The 24,217-nt window shown below is 37.5% G+C and overlaps 1 protein-coding gene and 2 long non-coding RNA genes across 5 annotated transcripts in view; all 3 read right to left on the minus strand.

Moving 5' to 3' along the window:
* Positions 1–12,447, minus strand: part of LOC139145951 (uncharacterized) — a 49,437-nt gene extending 36,990 nt beyond the window's left edge. Inside the window, exons 1-2 of the long non-coding RNA XR_011555063.1 lie at positions 12,196–12,447; positions 11,501–11,588 (exon numbers count right to left, since the gene is read on the minus strand). This is a non-coding gene — a long non-coding RNA (uncharacterized lncRNA). The remainder of the gene's footprint in view (positions 1–11,500; positions 11,589–12,195) is intronic.
* On the minus strand, positions 2,793–9,997 carry LOC139145982 (G2/M phase-specific E3 ubiquitin-protein ligase-like). The gene is made up of 6 exons (XM_070717430.1): positions 9,881–9,997; positions 7,285–7,464; positions 6,543–6,672; positions 4,745–4,809; positions 3,812–4,196; positions 2,793–3,189 (listed from the first exon to the last, which is right to left on the minus strand). The coding sequence occupies exons 1-6, from the start codon at positions 9,995–9,997 to the stop codon at positions 2,963–2,965; spliced, it is 1,104 nt and encodes a 367-aa protein (XP_070573531.1). The 3' UTR covers positions 2,793–2,962.
* A 4,143-nt stretch (positions 12,448–16,590) lies between the features above and the next one.
* LOC139145952 (uncharacterized) overlaps positions 16,591–24,217 on the minus strand; it is a 28,212-nt gene continuing 20,585 nt past the window's right edge. For all 3 annotated transcript variants that reach the window (XR_011555066.1, XR_011555064.1, XR_011555065.1), the window contains exons 5-6: positions 21,536–21,708; positions 16,591–20,474 (exon numbers count right to left, since the gene is read on the minus strand). This is a non-coding gene — a long non-coding RNA (uncharacterized lncRNA). The remainder of the gene's footprint in view (positions 20,475–21,535; positions 21,709–24,217) is intronic.

Here is a 24,217-nt window from a genome sequence, read left to right on the forward strand (position 1 = left end):
TTTTGAAAGGTTACGCTGTTCTTACAATTCAGTCATTGTTCAGTGGCCTTTTACTTCCTTCAAACAGCCAAGCAAGCCAGATCTCGTGTTGTTCAGAAAATGACCTTTAAAGAGTTGTAAACATTGTTCATATCAAATAAATGCAGAAAATACATGTACATATACAGCACTATAAAGTGTGGTGTGGTGTGCCTATTTTAACTCTCCTCCCACCTATCAAGACTACTCTTGATAGAAAGCAATATATTAAATGCTAATTAAAGAATAAATAAAATAAATAAACAAAATGAACTATTACATAAAATTAAAAATACATGCAAGAAAATTAGCTGAAAACAAACTTGGATAACCTTTGTGGAGACTGTTACATTGAAACAACACTGTGAATTGAACTATTTTGAAGTTTCAATCTTAATCAAAATTAGGTAGATTTCTGTTCACTCCTTGTCACCTCTTTAGAAAATAAGATATCAAAAGGCAAACACTGACATAATTGAAATGCTGAAAGGCACCATGCTCTACGTTCTTATGCCATTTTAAAAACACAGGTAGTGCTACATTGCAAACTAAATTACACAGTGATGCCAAAGGATTCAAATTGCTTAGCAATGGTTGGATAAACCATTTTTCAAAATTGATCAGTGAAAATGACAACTTTCAATGCTCTTTTATCACATTTAGAAAAAAAGGACTATAAATCTCTGAAAAAATGCATATCGTTCCTGCCATTGGTCAGTGACATCACATATGCAAATGTTAACTGCTGTATTTCAAAACACATCAACTTGTACAATCAGCACTACATTTTCTGAATTTAAGAAATTCATGCTACAGATACCTGTCCTTTGCTCCTACTTTGAAATTTGTTAGCAGGCTAACATGAACGGGTTTTGAATTCAGGTATATATAGTTACATTTTGGAAAGGTTTTATGGCAACATTAATGAGACAAATCTCTGTATGAAAAGCATACCTAACCATGTTCTCCTGAATGACTTGTATAATTCAATGAAAATTCAAGTGAAGATGGAGAAATTTTGAACTTTTTCAAAATACCAGGAGCAGAAAAGTAACACTGAGATAGCATGATTTTGCATTTGCAGGAGTATATGGCACATTTGAACAATTGCCAGTAGTAACAGCTGTGGCATGTATTGAATCCTTTGGTTGTGCCTTTGTACTCTTGTGAATTCTTGCCACCGAAGCAAATAAAAGCAAATACCGTATAGTTTTTATAATGGCTATGTTTACATAACATCCGTCAAAGTCATCTGTGCGAAATTAATACTTTTTTCATGGGTCTAGTTAGTACTGGTAATCCCTACATTAAAATATCATCTTCAAAAATGATGTTAAGTGCTGGCCAGAAACACTATGCCTTTCCTTAGCAATAATTTTTAGAAGGTAATTCTTTTTTAAGATTCAACAGTAACATGGAAGTATAAAAATTCAATACAATTACTTTTAACTAAACATGGAACAGATGCTGGTCATCAACTTATGACACCTTTATTTCTTGTTTGTTTTTTTTACATTATGTCTGTGGAAATTGCTCTCTCAGACTGCAAATGATATGTGTATAAATTTCAACATGAATGTGTATGAACAAACTGGTCATATATATGTAGGTGATGACAGCTGAAAGATGACAGTTAAGCATGTTGTACTACTGGCATATACCTGGAAGCAATCCAAAGCTTTAAGTAGTCTAAAAAGATCAAGCAAGCAGAAAAGTACAAAATACTTATAGTGGGATGTAAACATTTCAACAACAGTAATCCGAAATACTTGTAATCAGAAGCACTTGCTAAAATATGATAAAAACTGTACATTCAACAATATGATTTTGAAATGTATATGCACTCAGTCTTTACATGTACTTGTTTTATACCCTTCATGTTTGCTAAAAATCACAAAACACTGACTCTACTAGTCAAATTTTTATTTAAATTTAACTGCATTCTCAGTGTGATACAGAGCTCACATGCAAACAATAAATGACAGTTACCAAGTCATTTTTGTACAGCTGTAGGATAGCCTGAATGCACAACTGTGTTCAAAAATACCATAAATTATGAATGACTCTTTCAAGACTTGTGATAGAGATTGAAAGTTTTCAAGCACACTTAATTATAGACAATATCAGTATCAAGTTGGCTGTCAGTCAGTGAAATTGTCATTGAAACTTAGCTAGTCTGTTGTATGCAGCCATACTAATCCAAGTTTTTCACTGATAATCACATGTATAAGTTGTGAATGCTTTAATGTGATTTAAACGCTACAGACAATGAATTCTCACTACTTTAATTAAATGACTTTTTACTCAACACTATCTAGACTAGGTCAATCAAAAGACATTGAATCTACTTTTTCCATGATCTGTGTGTGGGACCTAATGTCCTTACTTTCTGGATGGTATGAGTTGATGTTTTCTCCCTTCCAACTTTTTATCAGCCTGCAACTATGCATATACAATGTAATGTATGTACCCATATGGCTGTCAATCATTTTAATTTGTAAAAAGACATGGGTTGAATGGAAAGATAGATCATGGTACAAATTTGCTTTGAATTAAAGAAAAATCATGTCCAAATATTAGTCATATCCAAATATTAATTGTTACCTAACAAGAAATCCTAAGAAAGCTGTCACGAAACAGCAACTTTTTATGCTATCATGACATAAATTTACGTGTATATGTCTACAACAAAACACTGTCCTTAGACCAACATTGAGATCTCAACAGGGGAATTAGTATAAAGGCTTTAGACATGAAAACACTGACATGCATGTGTATGCCATGGCATGAAAGAAATTGGTTCAGCGATGTCTGACAAATGGCTCCAGATGGATTGGATTGATAAAGTTACTGTGGACAGATACATGCATGCATACACGGGCAGACAGGAATCTATTCCTCTGGAGGTGGGCAGACAGGAATCTATTCCTCTGGAGGTGACTAACTAGTATCTTCCAAAACCTGTTCCTTGACAAGAAATGGTAACATCAAAACTCTTCATAAATTCAGAGTAGTTCCCATGGCCAATTGGTAGAATGAGTTCTTCAGTGCAAGTTCCAGGATCAGGCAATTTTTGTGCTTCTGTTGGACTGAACTTTATTGAGATTTTGTGTGGTACATCTCTGTAGCCGGTTACAAACTGCAGAACATCATAAATGGTTGTTTCACCACCTTAAAAGTAATGAAATGAGAGTTGAAAATTGAACTTTTACATTTAAAAATCGTAATGTATACTAACAATTCATACAAACATGATCTGGCCCTTTTGCAGTAATACATGTTAATGTACTGCCCTCAGCTTGTTAGTTTTAATACCAATATCTCTTGCTGTGAAATGTATTCAAGAAATATATTTTGCATATAAACAATAGAAATATGAACACAAATATAGGAAGGATATCAATATGTTGACTACATTTACAGCAACTGCTGGCATATATGTTACTGTAGTTGTGTTTCTTCGGTGTGGTTTTTTTGGGGGGTACAATAAAAAAAAATCAAGAAATCTTAGGATGAGCCAGATAATGTCTCCAAGTTTTAGGGGGGGGGGCACCAAAAATTCTTTGTTGTATTTTCTATTTTTCTCTCATGATATTAGGAATTAAATTACCAACCTGTTTTTCTACTAGCATTTATTGTTTAATATTCTATGTTCACTACAAATGCTGTATATAATATATAGATTCCGTGTACTGCCTATAACAATTATAAATCTATTTCACAATAAAATTTCATGTCACTCTGTGATCACAAACATGATACAAAGTTCAACAAATATTATGCATGCATATACCTTGTGTGTTACACTTTTCTTCAAGGTAGGTGAGGAAGAAGTCAAAAGCTCTCTTCTTGGCTTCAGTTTCCATACTTTCATCTTCCTTCAGCATCACTTTTGGCTTCAAAAGATCAAAACAAATCTGGCCCTCATCAGGAAAGAGAACGGTGGCTAGCTTGTCATCATTCTGAACTGCTTTCAACAGGCCCATTGAGTTTAAACCTCGTCGCAGCTGATCCAACTGTATCTTCCTACTCAGCAACACATGATGTAGCATAACTTCATATACCAGAATTCCCCTGTTGTTGATGTTTACATCATAATGTGAGGCTCCTGAAAAAGCCAATACATCAATCATGGATTTCCCAAGATCCTCTAATTCTTCTTCCTTAGCGCTGAGCACCTAAGAATAGAATTACAAAGCCATGGATAAAATGCAATCATGACACACTGTGTTCCTGTATGGATGTCATTGAATGTCATCATGGCATTGGACATGGGAAATTAACAAACGATGGCTGCCTGGCCATATATTGGATTATATCACAAAATTAATGCCATGCATAGGCATGCCATTGTTGTCCATACTTGTGCCAAGTTTGGGAAAAATCACTCCAGGCATCCCTGAGAAATGACTACAGACAGATGCATCCATGGACAGAACCCCATCCATATTAAGTTCCTTTGCCGGACTCTGGCCCACTTAAAATTGAACAAAATCTCTCAACAGATGGACAGGAGGAAAAACAGTCACTCACACAGATATGGGCACACAAAGGTCACCTATCTCTGGGCTACAGTGTCCATAAGGCAAAAAAATACCGAACAATCATTGGAAGCAGATGATGGACACCCACCTATTTGGCAAGTTTTATGTCACTGACAGAGTAGCTAAAAGTATGTAACAAGACAAAATGCAAACCTACCATTCATGGAGGGATCATTGTCTACAATAGATGTTGCACTGGTACTTGGCAGAGAATCATCAACAATGACTGGGTCATTATCATCATGATCTGAAATTACAAAAGATGTATGTTAATGCTGGTTCACTGAACTTAAAAGGGGAACACCGTTCAGAAAATACATAGATTTCCATAAACTTCACTCTTTGTTGTGCCCTTTCTTGGTTTTATATCACTCACATTGTGCGGAGTTAGCAAGACATCGAGCATTGAAAGTTGTACAGATTTTTTTGTTTTAGCCATGGGCCCCCATTTCCTCATGAGTAATTATTCATAGATGATCATTATATATGCATGAACATTTGAACAACTCTGTACTGGTAGTCTCTTGTGTTAATCATGTATTATGTGTATATTCACAGTATAGCATTTTTAGTTTGTGTCCAAAGAATCTGAGCTATGGCCAGTAGTTGGTAAAAATGCACGTTTCACATTGTTGAAGCTATCGTGCTATGGGCATTTGTATGCCATTGTACATTATAGAAACCAAACGTGTAGGACAAACGTGCATGACTAAACACTGTAAAAGTCTGCACGTTAGACATTTGAGACACGTTAGGTCCGCACGATACACGATAGGTTTGCATGAGTGGCATGATAGAAATATGATAGGTTTGCATGATTGGCATGATTAAATTGGAGTCATGTGGAGAACCTAAAATGACATACACGTTAGACATTTTAGACACGTTAGGTCCGTACACGTTTTGTCGGCACGTTACACGATAGGTTTGCACGATTGGCATGATAGATTTTGACCCATGTTGAGAACCTAAAATGACATGCACGTTAGACATTTTAGACACGTTAGGTCCGTACACGTTAGGTTTGCACGATACAAGATAGGTTTGCACGATTGGCATGATAGAGTTAGACCTTACCATGTTTTTAGGCCATCACCTGAATCTTGAGACATATCGTATAAGGTGCCGACCTAAGATTTACGGAGCTAACGTGTCTAAAATGTCTAACGTGTATGTCATTTTAGGTTGTCCACCAGTCAAAATTTATCATGCCAATCGTGCAAACTTATCGTGTAACGTGCTGACCCAACGTGTACGGACCTAACGTGTCTAAAATGTCGACCGTGTATGTCCAGATAAGTCGAATGGTACCATATGTCAATCGTACAGTCATGATATACACGTTAGACACTTTAGACACGATAGGTGCATACATGTTGGGCGTGCACGATACATGATAGGTTTGCACTATTGGCATGACAAAATAGGACTTATTTGTACGCCCTAAAATGCTATACATGTTAGACATAGGTTCTTTAACGTTAGGTGTGCACGATACACGATAGGTTTGCACGTTGGCATTTTAGGCACGTTAGTTCCAACCTAACATGTCAAACATGCACTACTAAAATGTAAAAATGTCTAAAATGAAAAAATCCCGACTTCTGGCCATGGATGAAGAATCTTGGGATGCAACAGCCATGTACTTAGTGACATAATGCAATTTAATACATGTTCAGCTGTGCATTATTACCCCTAAGACAATGGGGGCCCATGGCTAAAACAAACAAATCTGTACAACTTTCAATGATGGATTTCTCGCTGACCGTGCGCAATGAGAGTGGTACAAAAAAAAGAAAGGGCACAACAAAGAGTGAGGTTTATGACAACATATGTATTTTCTGGACCAGTCTTCGCCTTTCAGAGTAATTATACTTCAGTACTCAAATTGGATATACTCTATATACACGCACAATTTATGATATATAGAGATGTAGAACACACAACTATTATATGCATATGCATGTACTATTTACATACCTTTTTCACCGGTTAACTCAAAGAATGCCTTGTCAGCATCACCATTACACTCTTTTAATGCCTTTAAGATGTCTCCTCGGGGAATAGATTCTCCGAGGATGTCCAAAAGGTTATTCACTTTCCCATCAAGCTAACAAGCATCAGAAAATTAAAACAATTATTGCACTGTTAGAAAGTTCATGTTTTGAAGTTATGAAATGTTATGAAGTAAGATTTTTATAATATAGCTGGCTTGTCACTGAAACTGGAAAAGTAATTTTACTTTGTTGTGGTACTAGTGGCATGAGAATTCATGTAAATTTAGACTTTAGAGTAATTAAAATTGTTACTGGTTTAAGGTCATGCTTTGCTTCTGTGAACCAAGTTCTTACTTGCATAGATTTTTATCAGGCCAGACAGTTTATCTGAATGTTTAAATGGCACAAAACTTCATAATATCGATTTTTGAACAAAAAAAAATGTTTTTTTACTCGATCTTGTACCTCTGATCCAATCATCATGTGAAGAAATGACAAAATAGACACTATAGGTAATATCACAACTGAATACCAATGCAATCCATCCAGCAGTTTTTGAACCTTTGTTTACACACACACACAAAGACTGACAGATACAGAGAGACAGACACACAGACTGACAGAGAGACAGATACATAGACACAGAGAAATACCGGTATATGGAAAAATTGACTAACAACATCTTTGGGGCAAAAATACACATACAACTGGAGGCTCTACTGTACCTTTAAGTCAGGGAGGATGCTGTTGGTGTCTAATTCATCTGACAGGTCATCTTCACTAGAGGAATGATCATTTTTATCTTCAGATTTCTCAACACATGATTTGTGATGATTTGTCACTTCTGTAACAGCCACTTCTTGTGCACAATAAACACATGGTACTTTGACAACTGTCTCAGAATCCTGTGTATTGAATTAAGTCAAGACCACAGACTGTATAGTAATTATAAACAATGAATTAAATACCATCAAGATCATTGTGCTCTGATTCGATCAAAATTGGTACATACAAACATGTATGAATCAATTGCTTGATCTCAATGTATTTGTATTGCGCATTCAATCTCTACCAAGGTGCCTTATGCGCCAAAAACGTACATAACACAACTGGTGCTGACTGACTCCATGAGCCCTCTCTGTGACATATGGTATACACTCACATCAAATGGAAGATACCACTTTTCAAGTGTAGAATTAGACCCTAGCCCCTCTAAATAGTACAGGTAAACCGATATATTTCATTCAAAGCAATTTGACAGGTTTTACACATATTTATTTGGCCAATTTCCTATAAATGCTTATATTTGAATGGTTTCCTCATAACCTACACAGAAATTGGACAAGCAGTTTCAGAAAATAAGCTTTCAGACCAAAACATGAAAAAAACAAGTCATTAAGGGAGAACCGTTTGATTTCCAGGGGGGAGGGGTATGGAGGAAGTGGGTATGGGAGCAGATTTTTTTTCCTGTCTGAGTGACAGCAATTTTTTTTTCTACTGTCAGACCTGCATCAATTTTTTTTTTTCAAATGGAGCAAATGATGAAATTTTATTATTGGTCATCAAGTTTGTAATGCATTGTATATAAGGGAGTTCGTCATTATTTATGGCCTGAAACTCCAAATTTCAAGTGACTCCCCCCCCCCCCCCCCCCCCACTCGCTAACCATGATGACTTTGGTTTTTATGACAGGGTTTTCACTGGGATATTTGACCGGGAAGAATTTGAAAGTACAGGGGGAGAACATGCGAGAAGCTTAGGGGGAAAGTGTCACAAAGGCTTTCCCCTATCTTGCATGGAAAATTTTAAGATATTGATGTGTGCAATGGTGCAGTCTGGTGCAATCTGAGAGGTGTTTTTTAATTTGTTTACTAAGTGAAACTGTTAGAATACCCCAAGGAGGAGAGCATGAGAGGGGGATTCCCCCTCTCGTTTTGGAAATTTTGAGAAATTGATGTGCGCCACAGTGCAGTGTAGTGCAATCTGAGAGGAATTTTCAATTTGTCTTTTACCAGTAAAACTGTTAGAAGACCCAAGGGGGAGAGCACAAGAGGAGGGTGCCACCCCCCTCTTGCATTGAAAATTTCGAGAAATGGATGTGTGCAATGGTGCAATCTGAGACGTGTTTCAATTTATTTCACACAAAAAAATTGAGTAACCCCACCCCCCTTCTTCCTCTCCACATTTTGAGTAATGACACCCCCCCCCCTGGAGTTTTCAATTTTTTAGTGAACCCCCCCCCCTCATATTCCTCCGAATACATGCCGAGACACCAATGAATCGGTAGTGCTTTGACCCTGGTCATGTGATCTAAGTCCCCGGTAAACCGGTTTGTTGATTGATTGATTCGTCTTAACGGTGTTTCGGAACCAAAAATGGGGTTCCTTCATCAGTCGCTCTCTTATTTTGTATCCCCTTGCTTGGTTGTGTGATAATTAAGTCATCTTCATCCTTAAAGAGGAGACGCCAGATTTACTGAGAGAGTTCGCCACTACGGACTCTATAGTGAGCGATCCGTTTGTGGAGTCATATTGTAATTAAAATGACCAAGCATCGATGTAAGTTCTCAGGGAAGATGTTATCTTTTGTTGTCAGATAAAACAAGGCTCACACATTGTATTTCATTATATTTGTTGTTCCTCAATTTTTATTGTGAGCTTGTACATCTTTCTAACATATTTATATTTACTGAATAATACATTGGCTTTAACACTAGTTTATTGACTCCTGTCTTATGTTTTAAATTTTCACAATTACAGAAGTCAAATAGTCCCCTTTAGATAGTACCTATGCCATTGAGATATTGCAACAGAAATCCTTAAATATTATTTCTTGGGTCAGAAAAGGGAAGGAAAACATTAAGTGTACTGAGGTGTAAAGTAGACCTATGTAGTGCATGCTTATATCATAAGTGCTGGGAAAAAAACCATAAGAATTGCTTGTGGTAAAAACATTTGCGCCAACGATGACGGCGCACTGGAAAAGAATACATGAGAATAAGGTTCCCAAAGTTTGCCAATTTCTGGTGCATTGTGACAATTTTTTTTCATTTCTGTCTGTTATGATAATTATTTTTTTTTCTCAGGCCATGACAGGATCATTTTTTTTCTTCTATCTCCCCTGGTGACAATTTTTTTTATCAGAATCCTCCATACCCACCAGAAATCAAATGGTTCTCCCCTTGCTAGTCAATAACACAGTCCCGCTAAGATGCGGTTTTATAAGTTATTGTTAAGATGAACTAGTATTTTTTTTCATTTTTCAGTATACTACCGCTGTACTTACTACTATTACTAATTAAATCACAATAATAATATTTACCTTCATTGGACCTGTGTCTTTATCAAGGTTCTTCTGCAGAGGTCGGATATATGCAAGTGCTTGTCGCAAGTTTGATTCATCCCTCAGATAGGGGACAGAATATCCACTACTCGGCATGGTCAACTGTGTCAAAGTTTTACTGTTTTCAGCGGAAGCACGAAATAAAAGAAAGCCTCCACCGTCCTTTAGCTTTGGGAAACTCAAGCACAACGTTTCTTTTAGGTGTTCATAGTTGCCGTCTCTGTCAAACTTCACCTTTTTCGTCCCCGAACCCTTCGCTGCAGTTCGTCCCTTTCTATAACTGACGGTACATTTATGGCATCACAATCGCTCAGACAACAAAACCTGTGGGTCCAGGTACAACCTGGTGCTGGGGACCATGGGTTTTGCTTTTGCTGTGCTCCAGACTGCACTATCTTACGGCGCTTATTTTAGGCCATGTTGGTCTTGATTGTTCACGTCTTGTACTACTGAAAGAAAACAATGTTCTCAGTTCCTGGTTACTGGGGGCAGAGTGGTTCGTAACCCTCGCTGCAGCCTGAGTGCTAGTAGTAGTGGGACTCTCACGACTTGTGCTAGGCATTGAACTCGAACTTGCAGGATTTTGAACGGGTACGGGTACAGCGGGTTCGCTTGTTTCCATTAGCTGTTGCGCTATTTCCAGAAGCCTTCGAGCCCTTCGCAGCCGGGCGACGCCGTTGTTGGCGGGCACTTGGGCATTGGAATTAGACATCACGTAAAAACAGCTATACATAATACAAGGATCGTGATCACACACGCAAGTTCAATGCGAGCGTCCACACCTCGCATTCAAATAGCTATGAAAATGGGCAAAATGGACAGTGAGCGCCACCACTGTTTGGAGTGTGTGAGGTACACACTTGTTGCCGACGTAAAACTCATAGGTCAAAGCTAATTTCGGCCCTCAGCATGCCTGCTTAGCGTGCTAGTAAAAATTGATACCACAATTTTTGTGACGACATTTGACGTAGGCATGACGCTGTGTGACGTAGGGGTCTTGTTTCGTGTCATAAGTAGAAACTAAAGAAGCTCAGCTTAGGGAGTTCAGTACTTGAAGAATTCAGTAAGTTGGTCCAGAAATCGCTAACCACCTGAAGAATTCGGTCAGAGGGTTCAGAAATCGCTAACTAGTTGAAGGATTCAGTGAGTGGGTTCAGAAATCGCTAACCACTTGAATGTCAGTGAGTGGTTCAGAAATCGCTGACCACATGAAGAATTCGGTCAGTGGGTTCATAAATCGCTAACTAGTTGAAGGATTCAGTGAGTGGGTTCAGAAATCGCTAACCACTTGAATGTCAGTGAGTGGGTTCAGAAATCGCTGACCACATGAAGAATTCGGTCAGTGGGTTCATAAATCGCTAACCACTTGAAGAAATCAGTGAGTGGGTTCGGAAATCGCCAATCAGAATGTGAATGACCAGTGGAAAAATTCGGCCAGTGGTGTAAGAAAGCGGATTTTAATTTTGGCATGCATTACGCGCCATTGTGGGGGTTCAGTAGGATATGGCTTCGTTTCAGTCATGATAATAGGGCAAAAAAATGCCAAATGTTACAGCTGCTATGGCTAAATTTTAGTATGCATGCATAAATGAAACCCACTTCTGAATGTTTTCATGAAGTGTTCCAAAGGGAATTTCCGGTACAGCAAATGTTAGCGTCAGGTCATAAATCTTAACTGGTCTTTTACCTGTGAGAGTGAAACGTAAAACCCAATGTCGATGATATGGTTAAATGGGTCATCATTCTAAATTAAATTGTCATATGATTACTAGTCAAACTGTTATTGGTTGTAAATCCCAGTCACACCAACAACAGTATTCCAGTCAAGGACAACGATGAAAAATTAGGGACCTTTCCATAACTATATTCACTTAAGTCTAAAACTAAAAACCATCGTAACAGCAAGCTGCAACTATTGAAAGCAAACAGTGTATAGGTTTAATAAAGAACAGCATGATCCTGAAATAACTGCATTCCCAGGTTTGCTCATAAAAGGACATATTGAGCTTGAGAAATTCCAAAATCATGCAACTATGGTTAATCCCAGATCTGTGGAATCTGGACTATCATAGTATGACAGCTACCCCATTCGTCTGTTTGGTTCTTCACAAACTGATCGAGACGAGTTCATGCATTCATGCACAGGCAGGCAACGCTTCGCGATCGGCAATAATAAACAAGAGTCAACAGAGAACCGCAAATCACTACCGATCGCGAAGCGACGTGTCGCGTGCCTGTGCATACATGTACCCTTTCCACACCGTCCCCACTCATAATGTTAAACGACAACTCACCTTTGATTTATTTTGAGTCAGCGTGGTAACACGAACAGAAGCGAACCATCTACCAGTATGATGGTGGTGCATTGGAAAGCTGGCATCCCAGTCACAAGGAGGGAGGACTAGGCACCTTCCACACTGTTGTTTAGTTCATAATCCTAGCAGAAATAGGGTAAAAGCTGTAAGTTCCTAGCAAGACATTTAAATTGGGAGGAAATATCCCATTTAAAAAATTGTGATCATTTCCGCGATCGTCTCCTTCGAAGCTTTTCTGCTGCATTGAATGAAGGGTCATGAAGGGTCATATAAACGACGCCCTCTGGAGGCGACAGGCCAGTATGTTCTGTCTTGTTAGGGATGGGCCATTTGATTTCGGGGAGGGGGGGCCGGAGGAAAAGGGTATGGCAACAGATTTCTTTTCATTCATCCAGACAGCAATGTTTTTTCACAAAGGTTACCACGAAACAATTTTCTTTTGGCCAGTCTGAGAGTCAAAGTAAACTTTCAACAATAAATTCATTTAAACAAAATATTTGAAAAATATAGTGTTCACAATAGCTGTAACTATTGTTGATTGTTTTTGGTATTAAAATAACTAGCTTTTCAACTACTATTTCTTGTTCTACTCTCCAGAGTTTATTGAAATGCTCAGTATTCAGCTTGAGAACACAAGAAGTATACAATTTGAGTCTGAATAATTGTCCCCAAGGCACACTCAACCTAAAAAAGCATTCTATATTACGGACCTCTGAGTAGTTTTAAATTTAAAATATTCCTCTGAATAACACATCTATATGTTCTACTCTCTAGAGATTATTGAAATGCAAGTGTTCAGCTTGTGAAACAATAAGTACATAATTTCAGTCCAAATATTTGTCCCCAAGGTTGATTCTACCTTGAAGCATTCTATATTGCCAACCTCAAATATATCATTTTTTATTCAAAATATCCCTAATCAATGTCTAAATGTTTATTTGCAAACACAAAAGAACATTCCACAATGCCTTGTAAGATCAAGGGGGCAGAGAGAAAAGAATTAACATCTTCAATGTGATTCCTTGCCATCGCCTAGCACAAGGAAAAGCTATGGTGATACAGATGACCTCAATTTTTTTGCCCTTTCACTATTTCAGCAATACAAAGAATATTTCTGATCCATTTTTTCGGTAATTGTTCCTTATACAATGGGTTAATACCTGGCATACTTACAGGTAGGCCTAATTTTGACATTATCAATGTAGGGAGACTGGCCACACAAAGTAAAACAAAATCATAATAATAATTTTCTTTTGTTTTGGGGAACAGTGAGTAGATAAAATGTAACTGTACATGTGAAAATTATTTTCACTTTTTGAAATCCATTTTATAGAAATATAGATTACCCTTGGATTTTATGCTTTTCACATTACCATTGTCAAAAAGATACAGTATAGAGCTGATTAATGATGAAACATCATTTCATTTCAGTTTGAATATAAAAATATGAAAATGCATATCCTAGATTTATCAAGAGCCTTGGGAAACTGCTGAATCAGCATTTTTCATAGCTTTCATTTACAGAATCAAGTTTGTCACTTTACCCTGAAATCTAGCATGGTACACTTTCTTCCAACACATTTTAAAGTTTCTGAATTGCTTCTTGTAACTATGTTTTTTGAAAATTTTGCTAATTGATGATCTTAGAATGTTTTCCTGAATTTCTACATGCAAGTATATGACATTAACTAACTTTGCACTGGTCATATATCGTACTCTGCTAAAGAGGTGTACAGATTGGTCAATAAGTAGGTTCTATTAACCCCTTGACTACCAAGGCCAATGTATTCCTATATACCAGGCCCCTTATGTAAATATTGATAAAATCTTGGGTGTGGTCATTGCATGAACACTGCTTAGAGTAAAAATTAAGTAAGTACCAATAAACCATATATTTTCTGAATCAGCATGAAATTTCCCACTTTTCCATACATAAGTTTTGTATTTCCAGGTCACGTGACTGATCACATGACACATCATGTGACCAGAGTTGGCAAAGAATATGAATATTTGAAGCATCAGGACGTGTTTTGAATCCATAAAATGACGCAAATTTGAATACAGTTGCAATTTCCATGACGTTGTCTTTACATATATGTAATAATAACTACCCTTTACTTTATTTATAGATGTACCTATTTAAGATTTTTCTCACAAAAGGCAGAGTAAATGAACCACAAACATCAGCATCTGATATGATTCTGTATTTGAAAATCAACACATTTTATATTTGTAAACACCTGCTTTATGTCTTCCTTGCAGAAACATGCATCTAAAATGGATATGATTTATTAAAAATAATTCACAATATTTAAAAATACATTTTAGGGAACAACATATCACATGACCAAACACATGACCAGTCATGTGACCAGTCATATTGAAATATGGCTGCTATAAAATTTCACTGACTTATAGTAAAAAATTGTATTTACTCTAGTTTCATTCACGAATATTGCTGTTAATAGAACATATTTACATAAAAATCATTTGTTTTCATAAATAAACATTTCATTTCATTAAAAAAAACCAATAAACGTCTTCGCGATCGTCCGTACTTCTGAAAACTGTAAACAATCAGTGCGACGCTTCTGTGATCAGCCTGACCTTTCAGGGTCGAGGTCATGGGTCACGATATTTGCTTCCGGATTTTGGCCATACTCGGACGTACGGGGGCGCAATCACATTAAGGCCAGATCGGAATACATCAATCTTAGTCGCGCTCGTGCAGACGCCGAAATTACGGGATTTTTAGTGACAAAAACGAAGCTAATACACCTATTTAACTGTGCCGGATATATCCGGCACTCAAGGTATATAGTAATTCAATATGGCGCCGGATATATCCGGCACCATAGGTAGTCAAGGGGTAAGCTACACCATAGTTCAAACATACATGTGTATATGCAAAGATACACACTGATATGTAGATATACACACACATGCATACATTCATGTACATGCATACCGTTCATACATACATGCATGCATACAGATGACAGACAATGAACAGCTGCTTCCTCTACAGCTTTTTACCATGGCAACTGGAAGCTAAAATACAGTATGGTAAAAGATTATTGCAAAACAGATGGTCAAGCGAATTGTACAAGATGACGTAGTGCGTCAAATGCTCGGTACAAACCATACTATATCTTCTTGAGGGTATTTCTTGATATTTTCATATACACAATGTTAACTCTCGAGAATAAAAACTGCACCCTGAAATACTGGTTGATGACACTAGAATTGTGGTGATTTTTCATTTATAATGGCTAAAATTAAGCAGAAAATGTGTTAAACTTAGATGATTCATCATCAGCATCATGACATCAGAAATTTCATATTTTGAAACTACTTTTTAAAACTTTCAACAAAATATTTCTGACAATTAATACTATTGATGAAGTTTTCAACCATCAAACTGTGATCATTGATACCATCACAGTTGTACCTTTTTTGACAAAATTATATGAATGTTGAAAATGAAATTTAATAATTCTTTTGCCTGAATGTCTGTTAGCATAAGTCATAACTGATGTTGAGTTCATGATAAATTCCATGACAATAGTGAAGACAACAGACTATTTATATTATGTTTACTGAGTACTCAACCAACCAAGCACATAACAGACATAGACTTACATAAATGCCTTATTACTGAACCATTTATTCAACTGTACAGTAAACAGAATATAGATCAAATGAAGTGTAATTCAAAATGAAAACATTTCTGTACTCCACAAATAATACATTGCAAGCCAAACAATGGCCAAACACTAGTGTTGACTGAGAAAGCACCAGAACGGCTTTGAGAATGATATGATACACAACTTGCAGTTGGCAATATCATTATTATTGAGGAAAATTTCCAAAGTTTTCTGTAAGTAAAATAAACCAAATAATAATATAATACTAAACAGTGTGATATATATAAAAAATGTTTCATTAATGAAACAAAAACAATATTGATATTTTCAGAGTAAACATAAGCTTCTGTAATTATTACTGATGTGTACCGGTATGTATGAAACAATGGATATTTTTATACTGTCATTGTCACGAAAAAAACTTGCTTGTACTGAGATAGAGTTTGTCTTATACAATTTAGTTTTAAGAATCAGTCTCACTCCTTTATCAGGTGAAAGATTTGCTTCAGAGTAAGACTTAGAATGAAATTTGATATAACAAGAGTCAAAATAGTTACTTTAGGAACATTTCCTTCAGCGCCCTTCAGGTATGTCACAGCTTACCCTTAATGAAACTCAATCAGCATTACAAATTAACTGTAACATAATATTACATGAGAAAATGAGCTATGACTTTGGGTTTTTGGGTAGTGAGTTATCAAACTCCTGAACCAATTCAAAACATTACAACTTACAACCACTGATATGAAATATGAAAACACATGGTTAGGCACAAATTGCCACATGTCCACAGCCAGAGAAATTAAATGCTGCAATGGACTCAAAAACAATTTGGTATTGATTGATAATTTGAATTTATCTATTGAATTGTATTAATGCTCACAAATATTCAAATTCAATGATACTTTCTTTGTCTCTGATAAAACAGTGTGTCATTTCTGCCAATCCATGACTTCTCTCTGTTAAATTCTGGCACTTGAACATGCATTCATTCATGATAGTTGTATTTATGAGATTTCACTTGTACTCGGAATTGAAGAAAAAAGCATAACAGCTTGACAGAGAGTGAACTCTCTGCAAGCCACACACTGCACTGATTGACTGGAGTATTATCCACAACTATGACCAGATATGAACTGAAAATGCTCACGTGTTTCATTATATATTGCATTTATGTGCAAGTTTGAACCTTTGCTACATGCTTTGCTACATTTAAAGTGTTATGATCAACACAATGAATTTCACCACAGATCAATTCTAAAGGTCATTAAGTATTCAAATATGTAATTAGCTGAAATAAAAATAACTAATTTCTTTGAGTACTGTCATTGTATCACAATATAGCATGTGTAATTACCTTTGGTCAAGTCCTTCAAGCTCTATATGCCAAACCGTGAAAGCTTGTTAGCTATTTATGCAAATTATGAATTAGCTGACATGAAAATGCAAATGACTTTCAATACTGTTATAACCTGGTATAATGATCAATGTACACAGCATGTTTCGCCAAATTTTATCAAGTAAATGCCAGTATATATCCCTAATTTGGAAGGTTCATTAAATATGCATATTGGGAATTGGCTGAAAAAAATGTCAAATGACTTTCAATAATCTTGTATCATAGTATCTTTAATGTACATAGCAAGTTTTGCCAACTTTGGTCAAGTCAAAACAGATAAATATCGCTAATAAATGCGGGATATCGGACCGCAGGCGGGCGAAGATTGCATTATAAGCGCGCCAACCCAAACTCACTGCATGGACATCACATTTACGAAATCGAAGTCCAAAGTCAACTACGTCATTGTTAGAATAAGAGAGGTTTTCCATCACACGGGAGCATACCACCACAAATTTTGCACAGATGGCGTTGCACTGGCATTGAAAAAGGGTGCATGGGAGCATGGGAACGCGGGCAGTTTCCCTCGCTGTGGGTAGGAAATGCATTGAGCAAGACACACTTCCGGGTTCGCAAAAAAACGAGGATCCCATTTACGGGGCGCTCAATATAACTATTTGCTGTGATACATAGCAGAGGCGTATATGTTTGTGATGCTGAGAATAACATCAGTAAATAAATGACGGGTTTTAAAGTTGACGTTTTTTGCGATGAAACAGACTTCTGAAGGTAGCTCGCTTGGGGAACACGTCATCCCGGCCGCTGTCCGCTTTGACCCCAGTAATTCACACTGGTTTTGGTCGGCCCCAGGTACCCAAGTCACTTCGACCCCGTCACACTTTGCCTACATGTCCACGGAGACGATTCAACATGTTCCACAACAAAGCCAAGACAAAAATTGAAAATATCAATAAAATGGCTTCACAAAGGCTGAAATACACGATACTCGATGAAGTATGAAGTTTATGAAATGAAATCAAAATTGACAACACAAGTGTTGTCTCGGGTAATACCACTTGAAGTTGTTTTTTCCATACAGTGCAGTATTTGTCAGTGACAAATTAATCTTTGCAATACATTTTTTTGCGATGAGCTGGAAATTTGATTAATATCGAGTTAATGTACATAAATATTCCGTTATTTACTGGGACACCGTTTATTTTCTCGATCCGCTATCTGCGGACTACGTGCTGAAGTACATTGACTGTTCATGTCAACGATCGTTTCTCCCTCTGCAGAGTTTCTGTATCCCGTTCAACAACGCTGTACCTCGATCACACGATAGTGACGCTATGTAGCTGTGCAGTATTGAAACTTATCATAAAATGGCCACCTCGTCTAACAGTAACACGTATTGTCGGGATTATCGTACGGAAAAAAGACTGCAAAAGTAAGACTTATGAATCTTCATCAGAATTGAACACATCATGATTGTACACGAGTATCAACCGTGAATGCACGTTGAGCTCGGCAGTTACACAAGCATGGTACGCTACATGCTAATAGCCCTACGAGTATGGCGACAGTGTCCGGCTTTGGCTACGCCGCCTACCGGAGGTGGGAGGCGGCGTAGCCAAAGCCGGACACTCTCGTCATACTCGTAGGGCTAGCTACATGCACTGCCGCGATGCCGATCGTATGCATTCCAAGGCCTATCCCGGAATTTGTTTCACAAACAACCTCAAAGGAGAGCAAACATACTTCTATGGACAATGACGAACACGTTTCTTGGCGAAGCAAATTCAAAACAGTGCAGAAGTACATGAAGTAGGTCATGGCCTTGGACTCTGTGCACGAACCTGATTGGACACTTCAATACCTTTGACCCAAAGTTATTATTCATCAGCACTTCCATGCCATGAGGCTAGGTAGAGAACGTATGTACTCATTTCTGGCGATCGAGCAGCGAGGGAAACAATCAATTACCAAGGATAAAGCTAATTTGCTAAACGATATTTTATCTTGAATAGTGAGTTGAATGAGTAATAAAATATCATATTTTTAATGTTCAATACGAGGTTGAAACACGGAGGGACCGTGGTTGAAACCAGAGCTATCCAGCTGTAGCCAACCTGGACAAGCACATTTCACAGCGCCCTCAAACAGTCGATTGTTTCACTTGTCATACGCGGCGTAACAGAAAAATTAAAACTTTCATAACTTCATTAATATCCAAGCCACGCCCACCAAAACCTTTTCAGTTCTAGCCATTTGAATTCTGAAGATGTCTACCAAATTTGACTGAAATACGTTCAGCCGTTTTTGAGAAAATGGACCAACACGACAGACAGACAGACAGACAGACAGACAGACAGACAGACAGACACGACAGACAGACAGACAGACAGACAGACAGACATCGCTGCGACATATGCTCACGTGTTCACACGTGAGCAAAAAATGGTATCAAGCACAAGATAACACACAATGGTAATGCAGTAGGTCTTGTCCAGTGTACAAATACCTCTACTATGGTGTTGGTAGATAACACTGGTGTACCACTTCTCGTACCTTTTCTAACATTTCTAACTCTGACACTATCAATATAATTGTGTAACACATCTCTTATCTTCTGCAATGATTATGACTTTGATACTTTCAGTGTCATATGTACAAACTGTTGCCATCTTGTAATCCAGTAATGGGTGTGGCTGCAAATCCTATAACTCAAGAAGGGTCTATTCAGTCTATTTGTATCATAGTGTTGCCTATCTTGTGGATGTGGCTGCAAATCCAAACACTTTAGCAGGGTCTATTTGCATCACAGTATTACCATCCTGCAGTTTACCGTAACAGTATTGCACTCCAGAGGGTTAGCTATTTCCATAACAGTACTGCCAACTTGTAGTCTTAGTCTTTGGATGTGGCTGCAAATCCTATCACTCCTGGGGGTCTAATGCGATCACAGTATTGCCAACTTGTCTAGTTATGGATGTGGCTGCAAAGCCAAACACTCCAGCGGGGTCTATTTGCATCAGTTGCCAACTTGTAGTCTAGTAATGGATATATGGTTGCAAATCCAATAACTCCAGAGGGGTCTCATTCCATCATGGTTTTGCCAACTTGTATTCTAGTTATGGATGTTGCTGCAAATCCAATATAGTGGGATCTATTTGCATCGAAGTATTGCCATCCTTTAGTCTAGTACTGCCAGCTACACTGGTTGATACAGAGACTACAAACAATTCAGTTGCTATCTCAGTACAGTACAGCTGTTTTAAAGAGATACAAGATAAAGCACAAGTGTTATGAATCCTTTTCTCTGCAGATTACCTCAATGACTGCTTCCATTTTCTAAACATTATCTCATCAAACCATACTGATATTGATGTAGATTCTGACAAATATAATACAAATAGAGGGTTTTACAATGACTATATATATATATATATATATATATATATATATATATTATATATATATATATATATATATATATATATATATATATATATATATATATATATATATATAATCCCCTGTGTTCCGAACAAGTGTGGCTGCGTTGCAGACTCGTGATTCCCCGTGCAGCAGCCGTATCCCTCCGAGCTATAGGCGATGGGGATATGGCCGCTACACAGGGAATCACGAGTCTGCAACGCAGCCACACTTGCAGCCACACACGCAGACATACAAGTACATACAAGTGAGGTATACGGGGGATTATATATTTATCACATGCATAGACTCAGTTTTGCGTGAATAAACCTTTCAGCAATGATAATTACTGGGAAAGAATGTGACGGACTATTTTACAAGAATTCATACACTTGTGTTATGCAGTCGTGGCTTGCAGGGTCACAGTTGACTTGACTGCGCTCAGCTGTACATGTCAAGGTTAACTTTGAGCACACTGAAGCTGCTCTTCCGGATATACATGTAAGTGTCTCTGTTAGGGCTTTTTCTGTGCGAATCAAGTTGAAATAGGAAAGACTATCCGATTCTCCCACTTTTGCATTTCAGGGATTTGAAAATAAGTTCAAACAGCTGATTTTTTGTTTATGTTTTGGAGTTGCTGACTGCCAATCGTCTATGATCAAAGTAAGTGCATGAAAACAACAACAGCAAATCTGAAAATTAAAAGTATAAGCAAGTTTCGGCACTCTCTACTTGCTGTGAAAAACGCAGCAGCTGGTGAAATCAGTGTGACGTAAACTCATTTTTGATACTGTTTCCCCCACTGCATGTTGTGACCTCATCAATGATTTAAGTGAGATTGTTCACTGTGAGCATTCATCCCAGAATTCTTATCATGGATTGTCAAGCTCCGTACCTGAACAGTGATTTATGGCATGTCTATGCAGAATAGTTGATGGTCCGAACACTCGGTGTGATTCACTCCTTGTTCTTGTCATGTGATTCTTCACATTTCAGAAATCCAGCCTGCTAAATTTCAGATCTCCATAGTAGCCAGTTCTTTGCTGGTTACCATCTCTTCATTGGTCACTAGAACAAACATCATGTAAATACTATTATAATAACACTTACACATAAATCACCATTACATGTTTGATAATACATTTAAATTTTATTTCTTGTTTCCAACACTCCTTAATTAGTGCATAAACTGTCATCAGATCAGCTATGTACAACACAGCTATTAATCACTTCATTTTGATTTCACTTGAAATTCATTCACAGAGATTACGCTTTGTCTAGAACTTGTGTTATCAGAGTGATGATGTCATATGATATGCAAAAGGAGTCTTCTCATCCAGAAAAATTATCTACTAGTCCCAATATGTAATAGTATTTTTATGTTTGAATGTATGCAAAAGGCAGTATATACTTAAAGGGACATAAGCTGTAACTTGTGGCAAGTTTTCAGTGCTCTGCTTCTGTATATCAACTACCGTGTCTGACCCTAATCAGTTTGTCATGCTGAATTTCGAGTATTCTTTTGGCAACACAGCTTGTATGTGTGTAGTGATCATTGTTTATTGTTTACAAGTGAATTCTAGTCCGGACTTGAATACAATTTTTAACAATAACAATGGAGATTATACTCATACAGGTTGTGTTGATATGCTAAATACTTGGCATTAAATTACAGTTTAGGGGTTCAATGCAGAAAGTGTAGGGAACCACAAAACAAAAGCTCTGAAAAAAAAAAAACAGCCAAAAGATAAAGCTTATGGAGCTTTAACAAATCTAGATTTGTCTGAGAGATTTGTGATTGCTCTACTGGTATGGAATAAAGAGGATAAATGAAAGTGGACGAGTGATTTCTACCATAATGAAGAAACAGAGATATAAATGGCTACTCTCCTTAAACCCTTCAGAGTAACTAAGTTGCCTTCTAACATTTGGCCATCAAAGAGGTCTTGAAATAGCCACTTTACTGTTGATTAAGCCACATTGATCATGCATACTGACATTATGTTTGTATGAAAGAAAAACAGTGGTGGTCGGTGTAATGAATCTCAGGTTTACCACTATCGGCACCCTGCTGCCAGGATTGAGAGAATGTTCTACTACAGCAGACATCAGAGAAATTGGCACACCCAATTGGCTGAGCAGTTTGCTATATGACCTGACGTTTATAAGAAGTCTGTTTTATTGTGTGAAGATACTGATTAGGAATCCACCAAACTCAGCAGGCAGCTGCTTCACTGAGTAAACTGATCTGCCTATACTGGAAAGATTTGAAAGGGGAATAAAATATTGTAGAGTGTAATTTGATATGGTGTAGTCATTTTATGTCCTTTCCTTTAGTATTTGAATTGCAACTACAACAAATTGTGTTTTACACTCTTCAATATTTTATCCCCCCCCCCCCCTTCAAAACTCTCCAATGAACTGGGTGCTAGTTGAAATGGTTTGTTCCAGTTCTGATATAGCATCTTACAGATTATCGATAGCATCCTTGGCAATGTGTTAAGACCAAACATCCTCTTGTCGACAATGCTGATAGCAAGATTGAACCCAGTATGGATATTTCACTAAAAAACATCCCGGTTCTGGGAATGAATGTCTACATGCAAGCCCCGACTGAAGTTATAGAGAGGCTGAAAGTGTGGTCAACGCATGATATGGAAGGCTTTGTATTTCCTGAAGGATAGAGATAGTATTGATGAGCAGACACACAAGGAGAAATTTGGCTTCAAAACAAGAAAATGCCCACCACAGATTGAAATGATGAAACCTTTTGAGGACGATGTGCTTGCAATGATAGAAAAGATCAAATTCAGGAAGATGGATGACACCTTCCAAAACAAGCTAAAAGCAGATATCAAAACTGTCAAACAATCAGATAAAATATTTGTGCCTGCCAAAAAAACGAGAATTTTCTACAAGGTCAGTAATACCTATTACAAGAAACTGCTATGGAAAAACATAACGAAGACTTACAAATTTGCCAACGAGAAAGCATACCAGTATACTGACATGAATACTGAAGCAAAGAAAAATAGCAGAACATCCTGGCGCAGGGCTTGAAATTAACTTTTTCCCTGGTAGTCCCATTGGGCTACCATTTTCTGAAGTTGGTAGTCCAGTGACAAGGTCTGGTAGCCCATGCATGAATGAAGAGGGGGTTTTTGTAAAAGATATTTTTATTTATATCTAGATATTGAACGATTTATTTTGCATGATTCTATCCAGTAAGTGAATTTTCTAGTCTAGATCAATACCTGCCAATAGCCTTAGGAGAACGGTATAGCATGTGCAGTGGACAACGTTGACGCCTCAAAGTTTGACGACCTATTCACACATACGCAGAGCTTATATGCAAAGTCGACATGTCCTTTCTGTGTCCAGCTGGGTTGACTGTATGAGCGTCGGTCATCTCACAGCGATCAACATCATGTCGCCCACTAAGTAATTTCATATCCCAGGCTTTGGTAGTCCGTGTGGGCTACCATTTCATTCGTTTTGGTAGCCCCAGGGAAAAGTTGGTAGTCTGTGGACGCGGGACTACCGCTAATTTCGAGCCCTGTGGCATCAACAGCAGAAT

Source organism: Ptychodera flava, chromosome 12 (assembly GCF_041260155.1).
Source record: "Ptychodera flava strain L36383 chromosome 12, AS_Pfla_20210202, whole genome shotgun sequence".
Taxonomy (NCBI): Eukaryota; Metazoa; Hemichordata; class Enteropneusta; family Ptychoderidae; genus Ptychodera; species Ptychodera flava.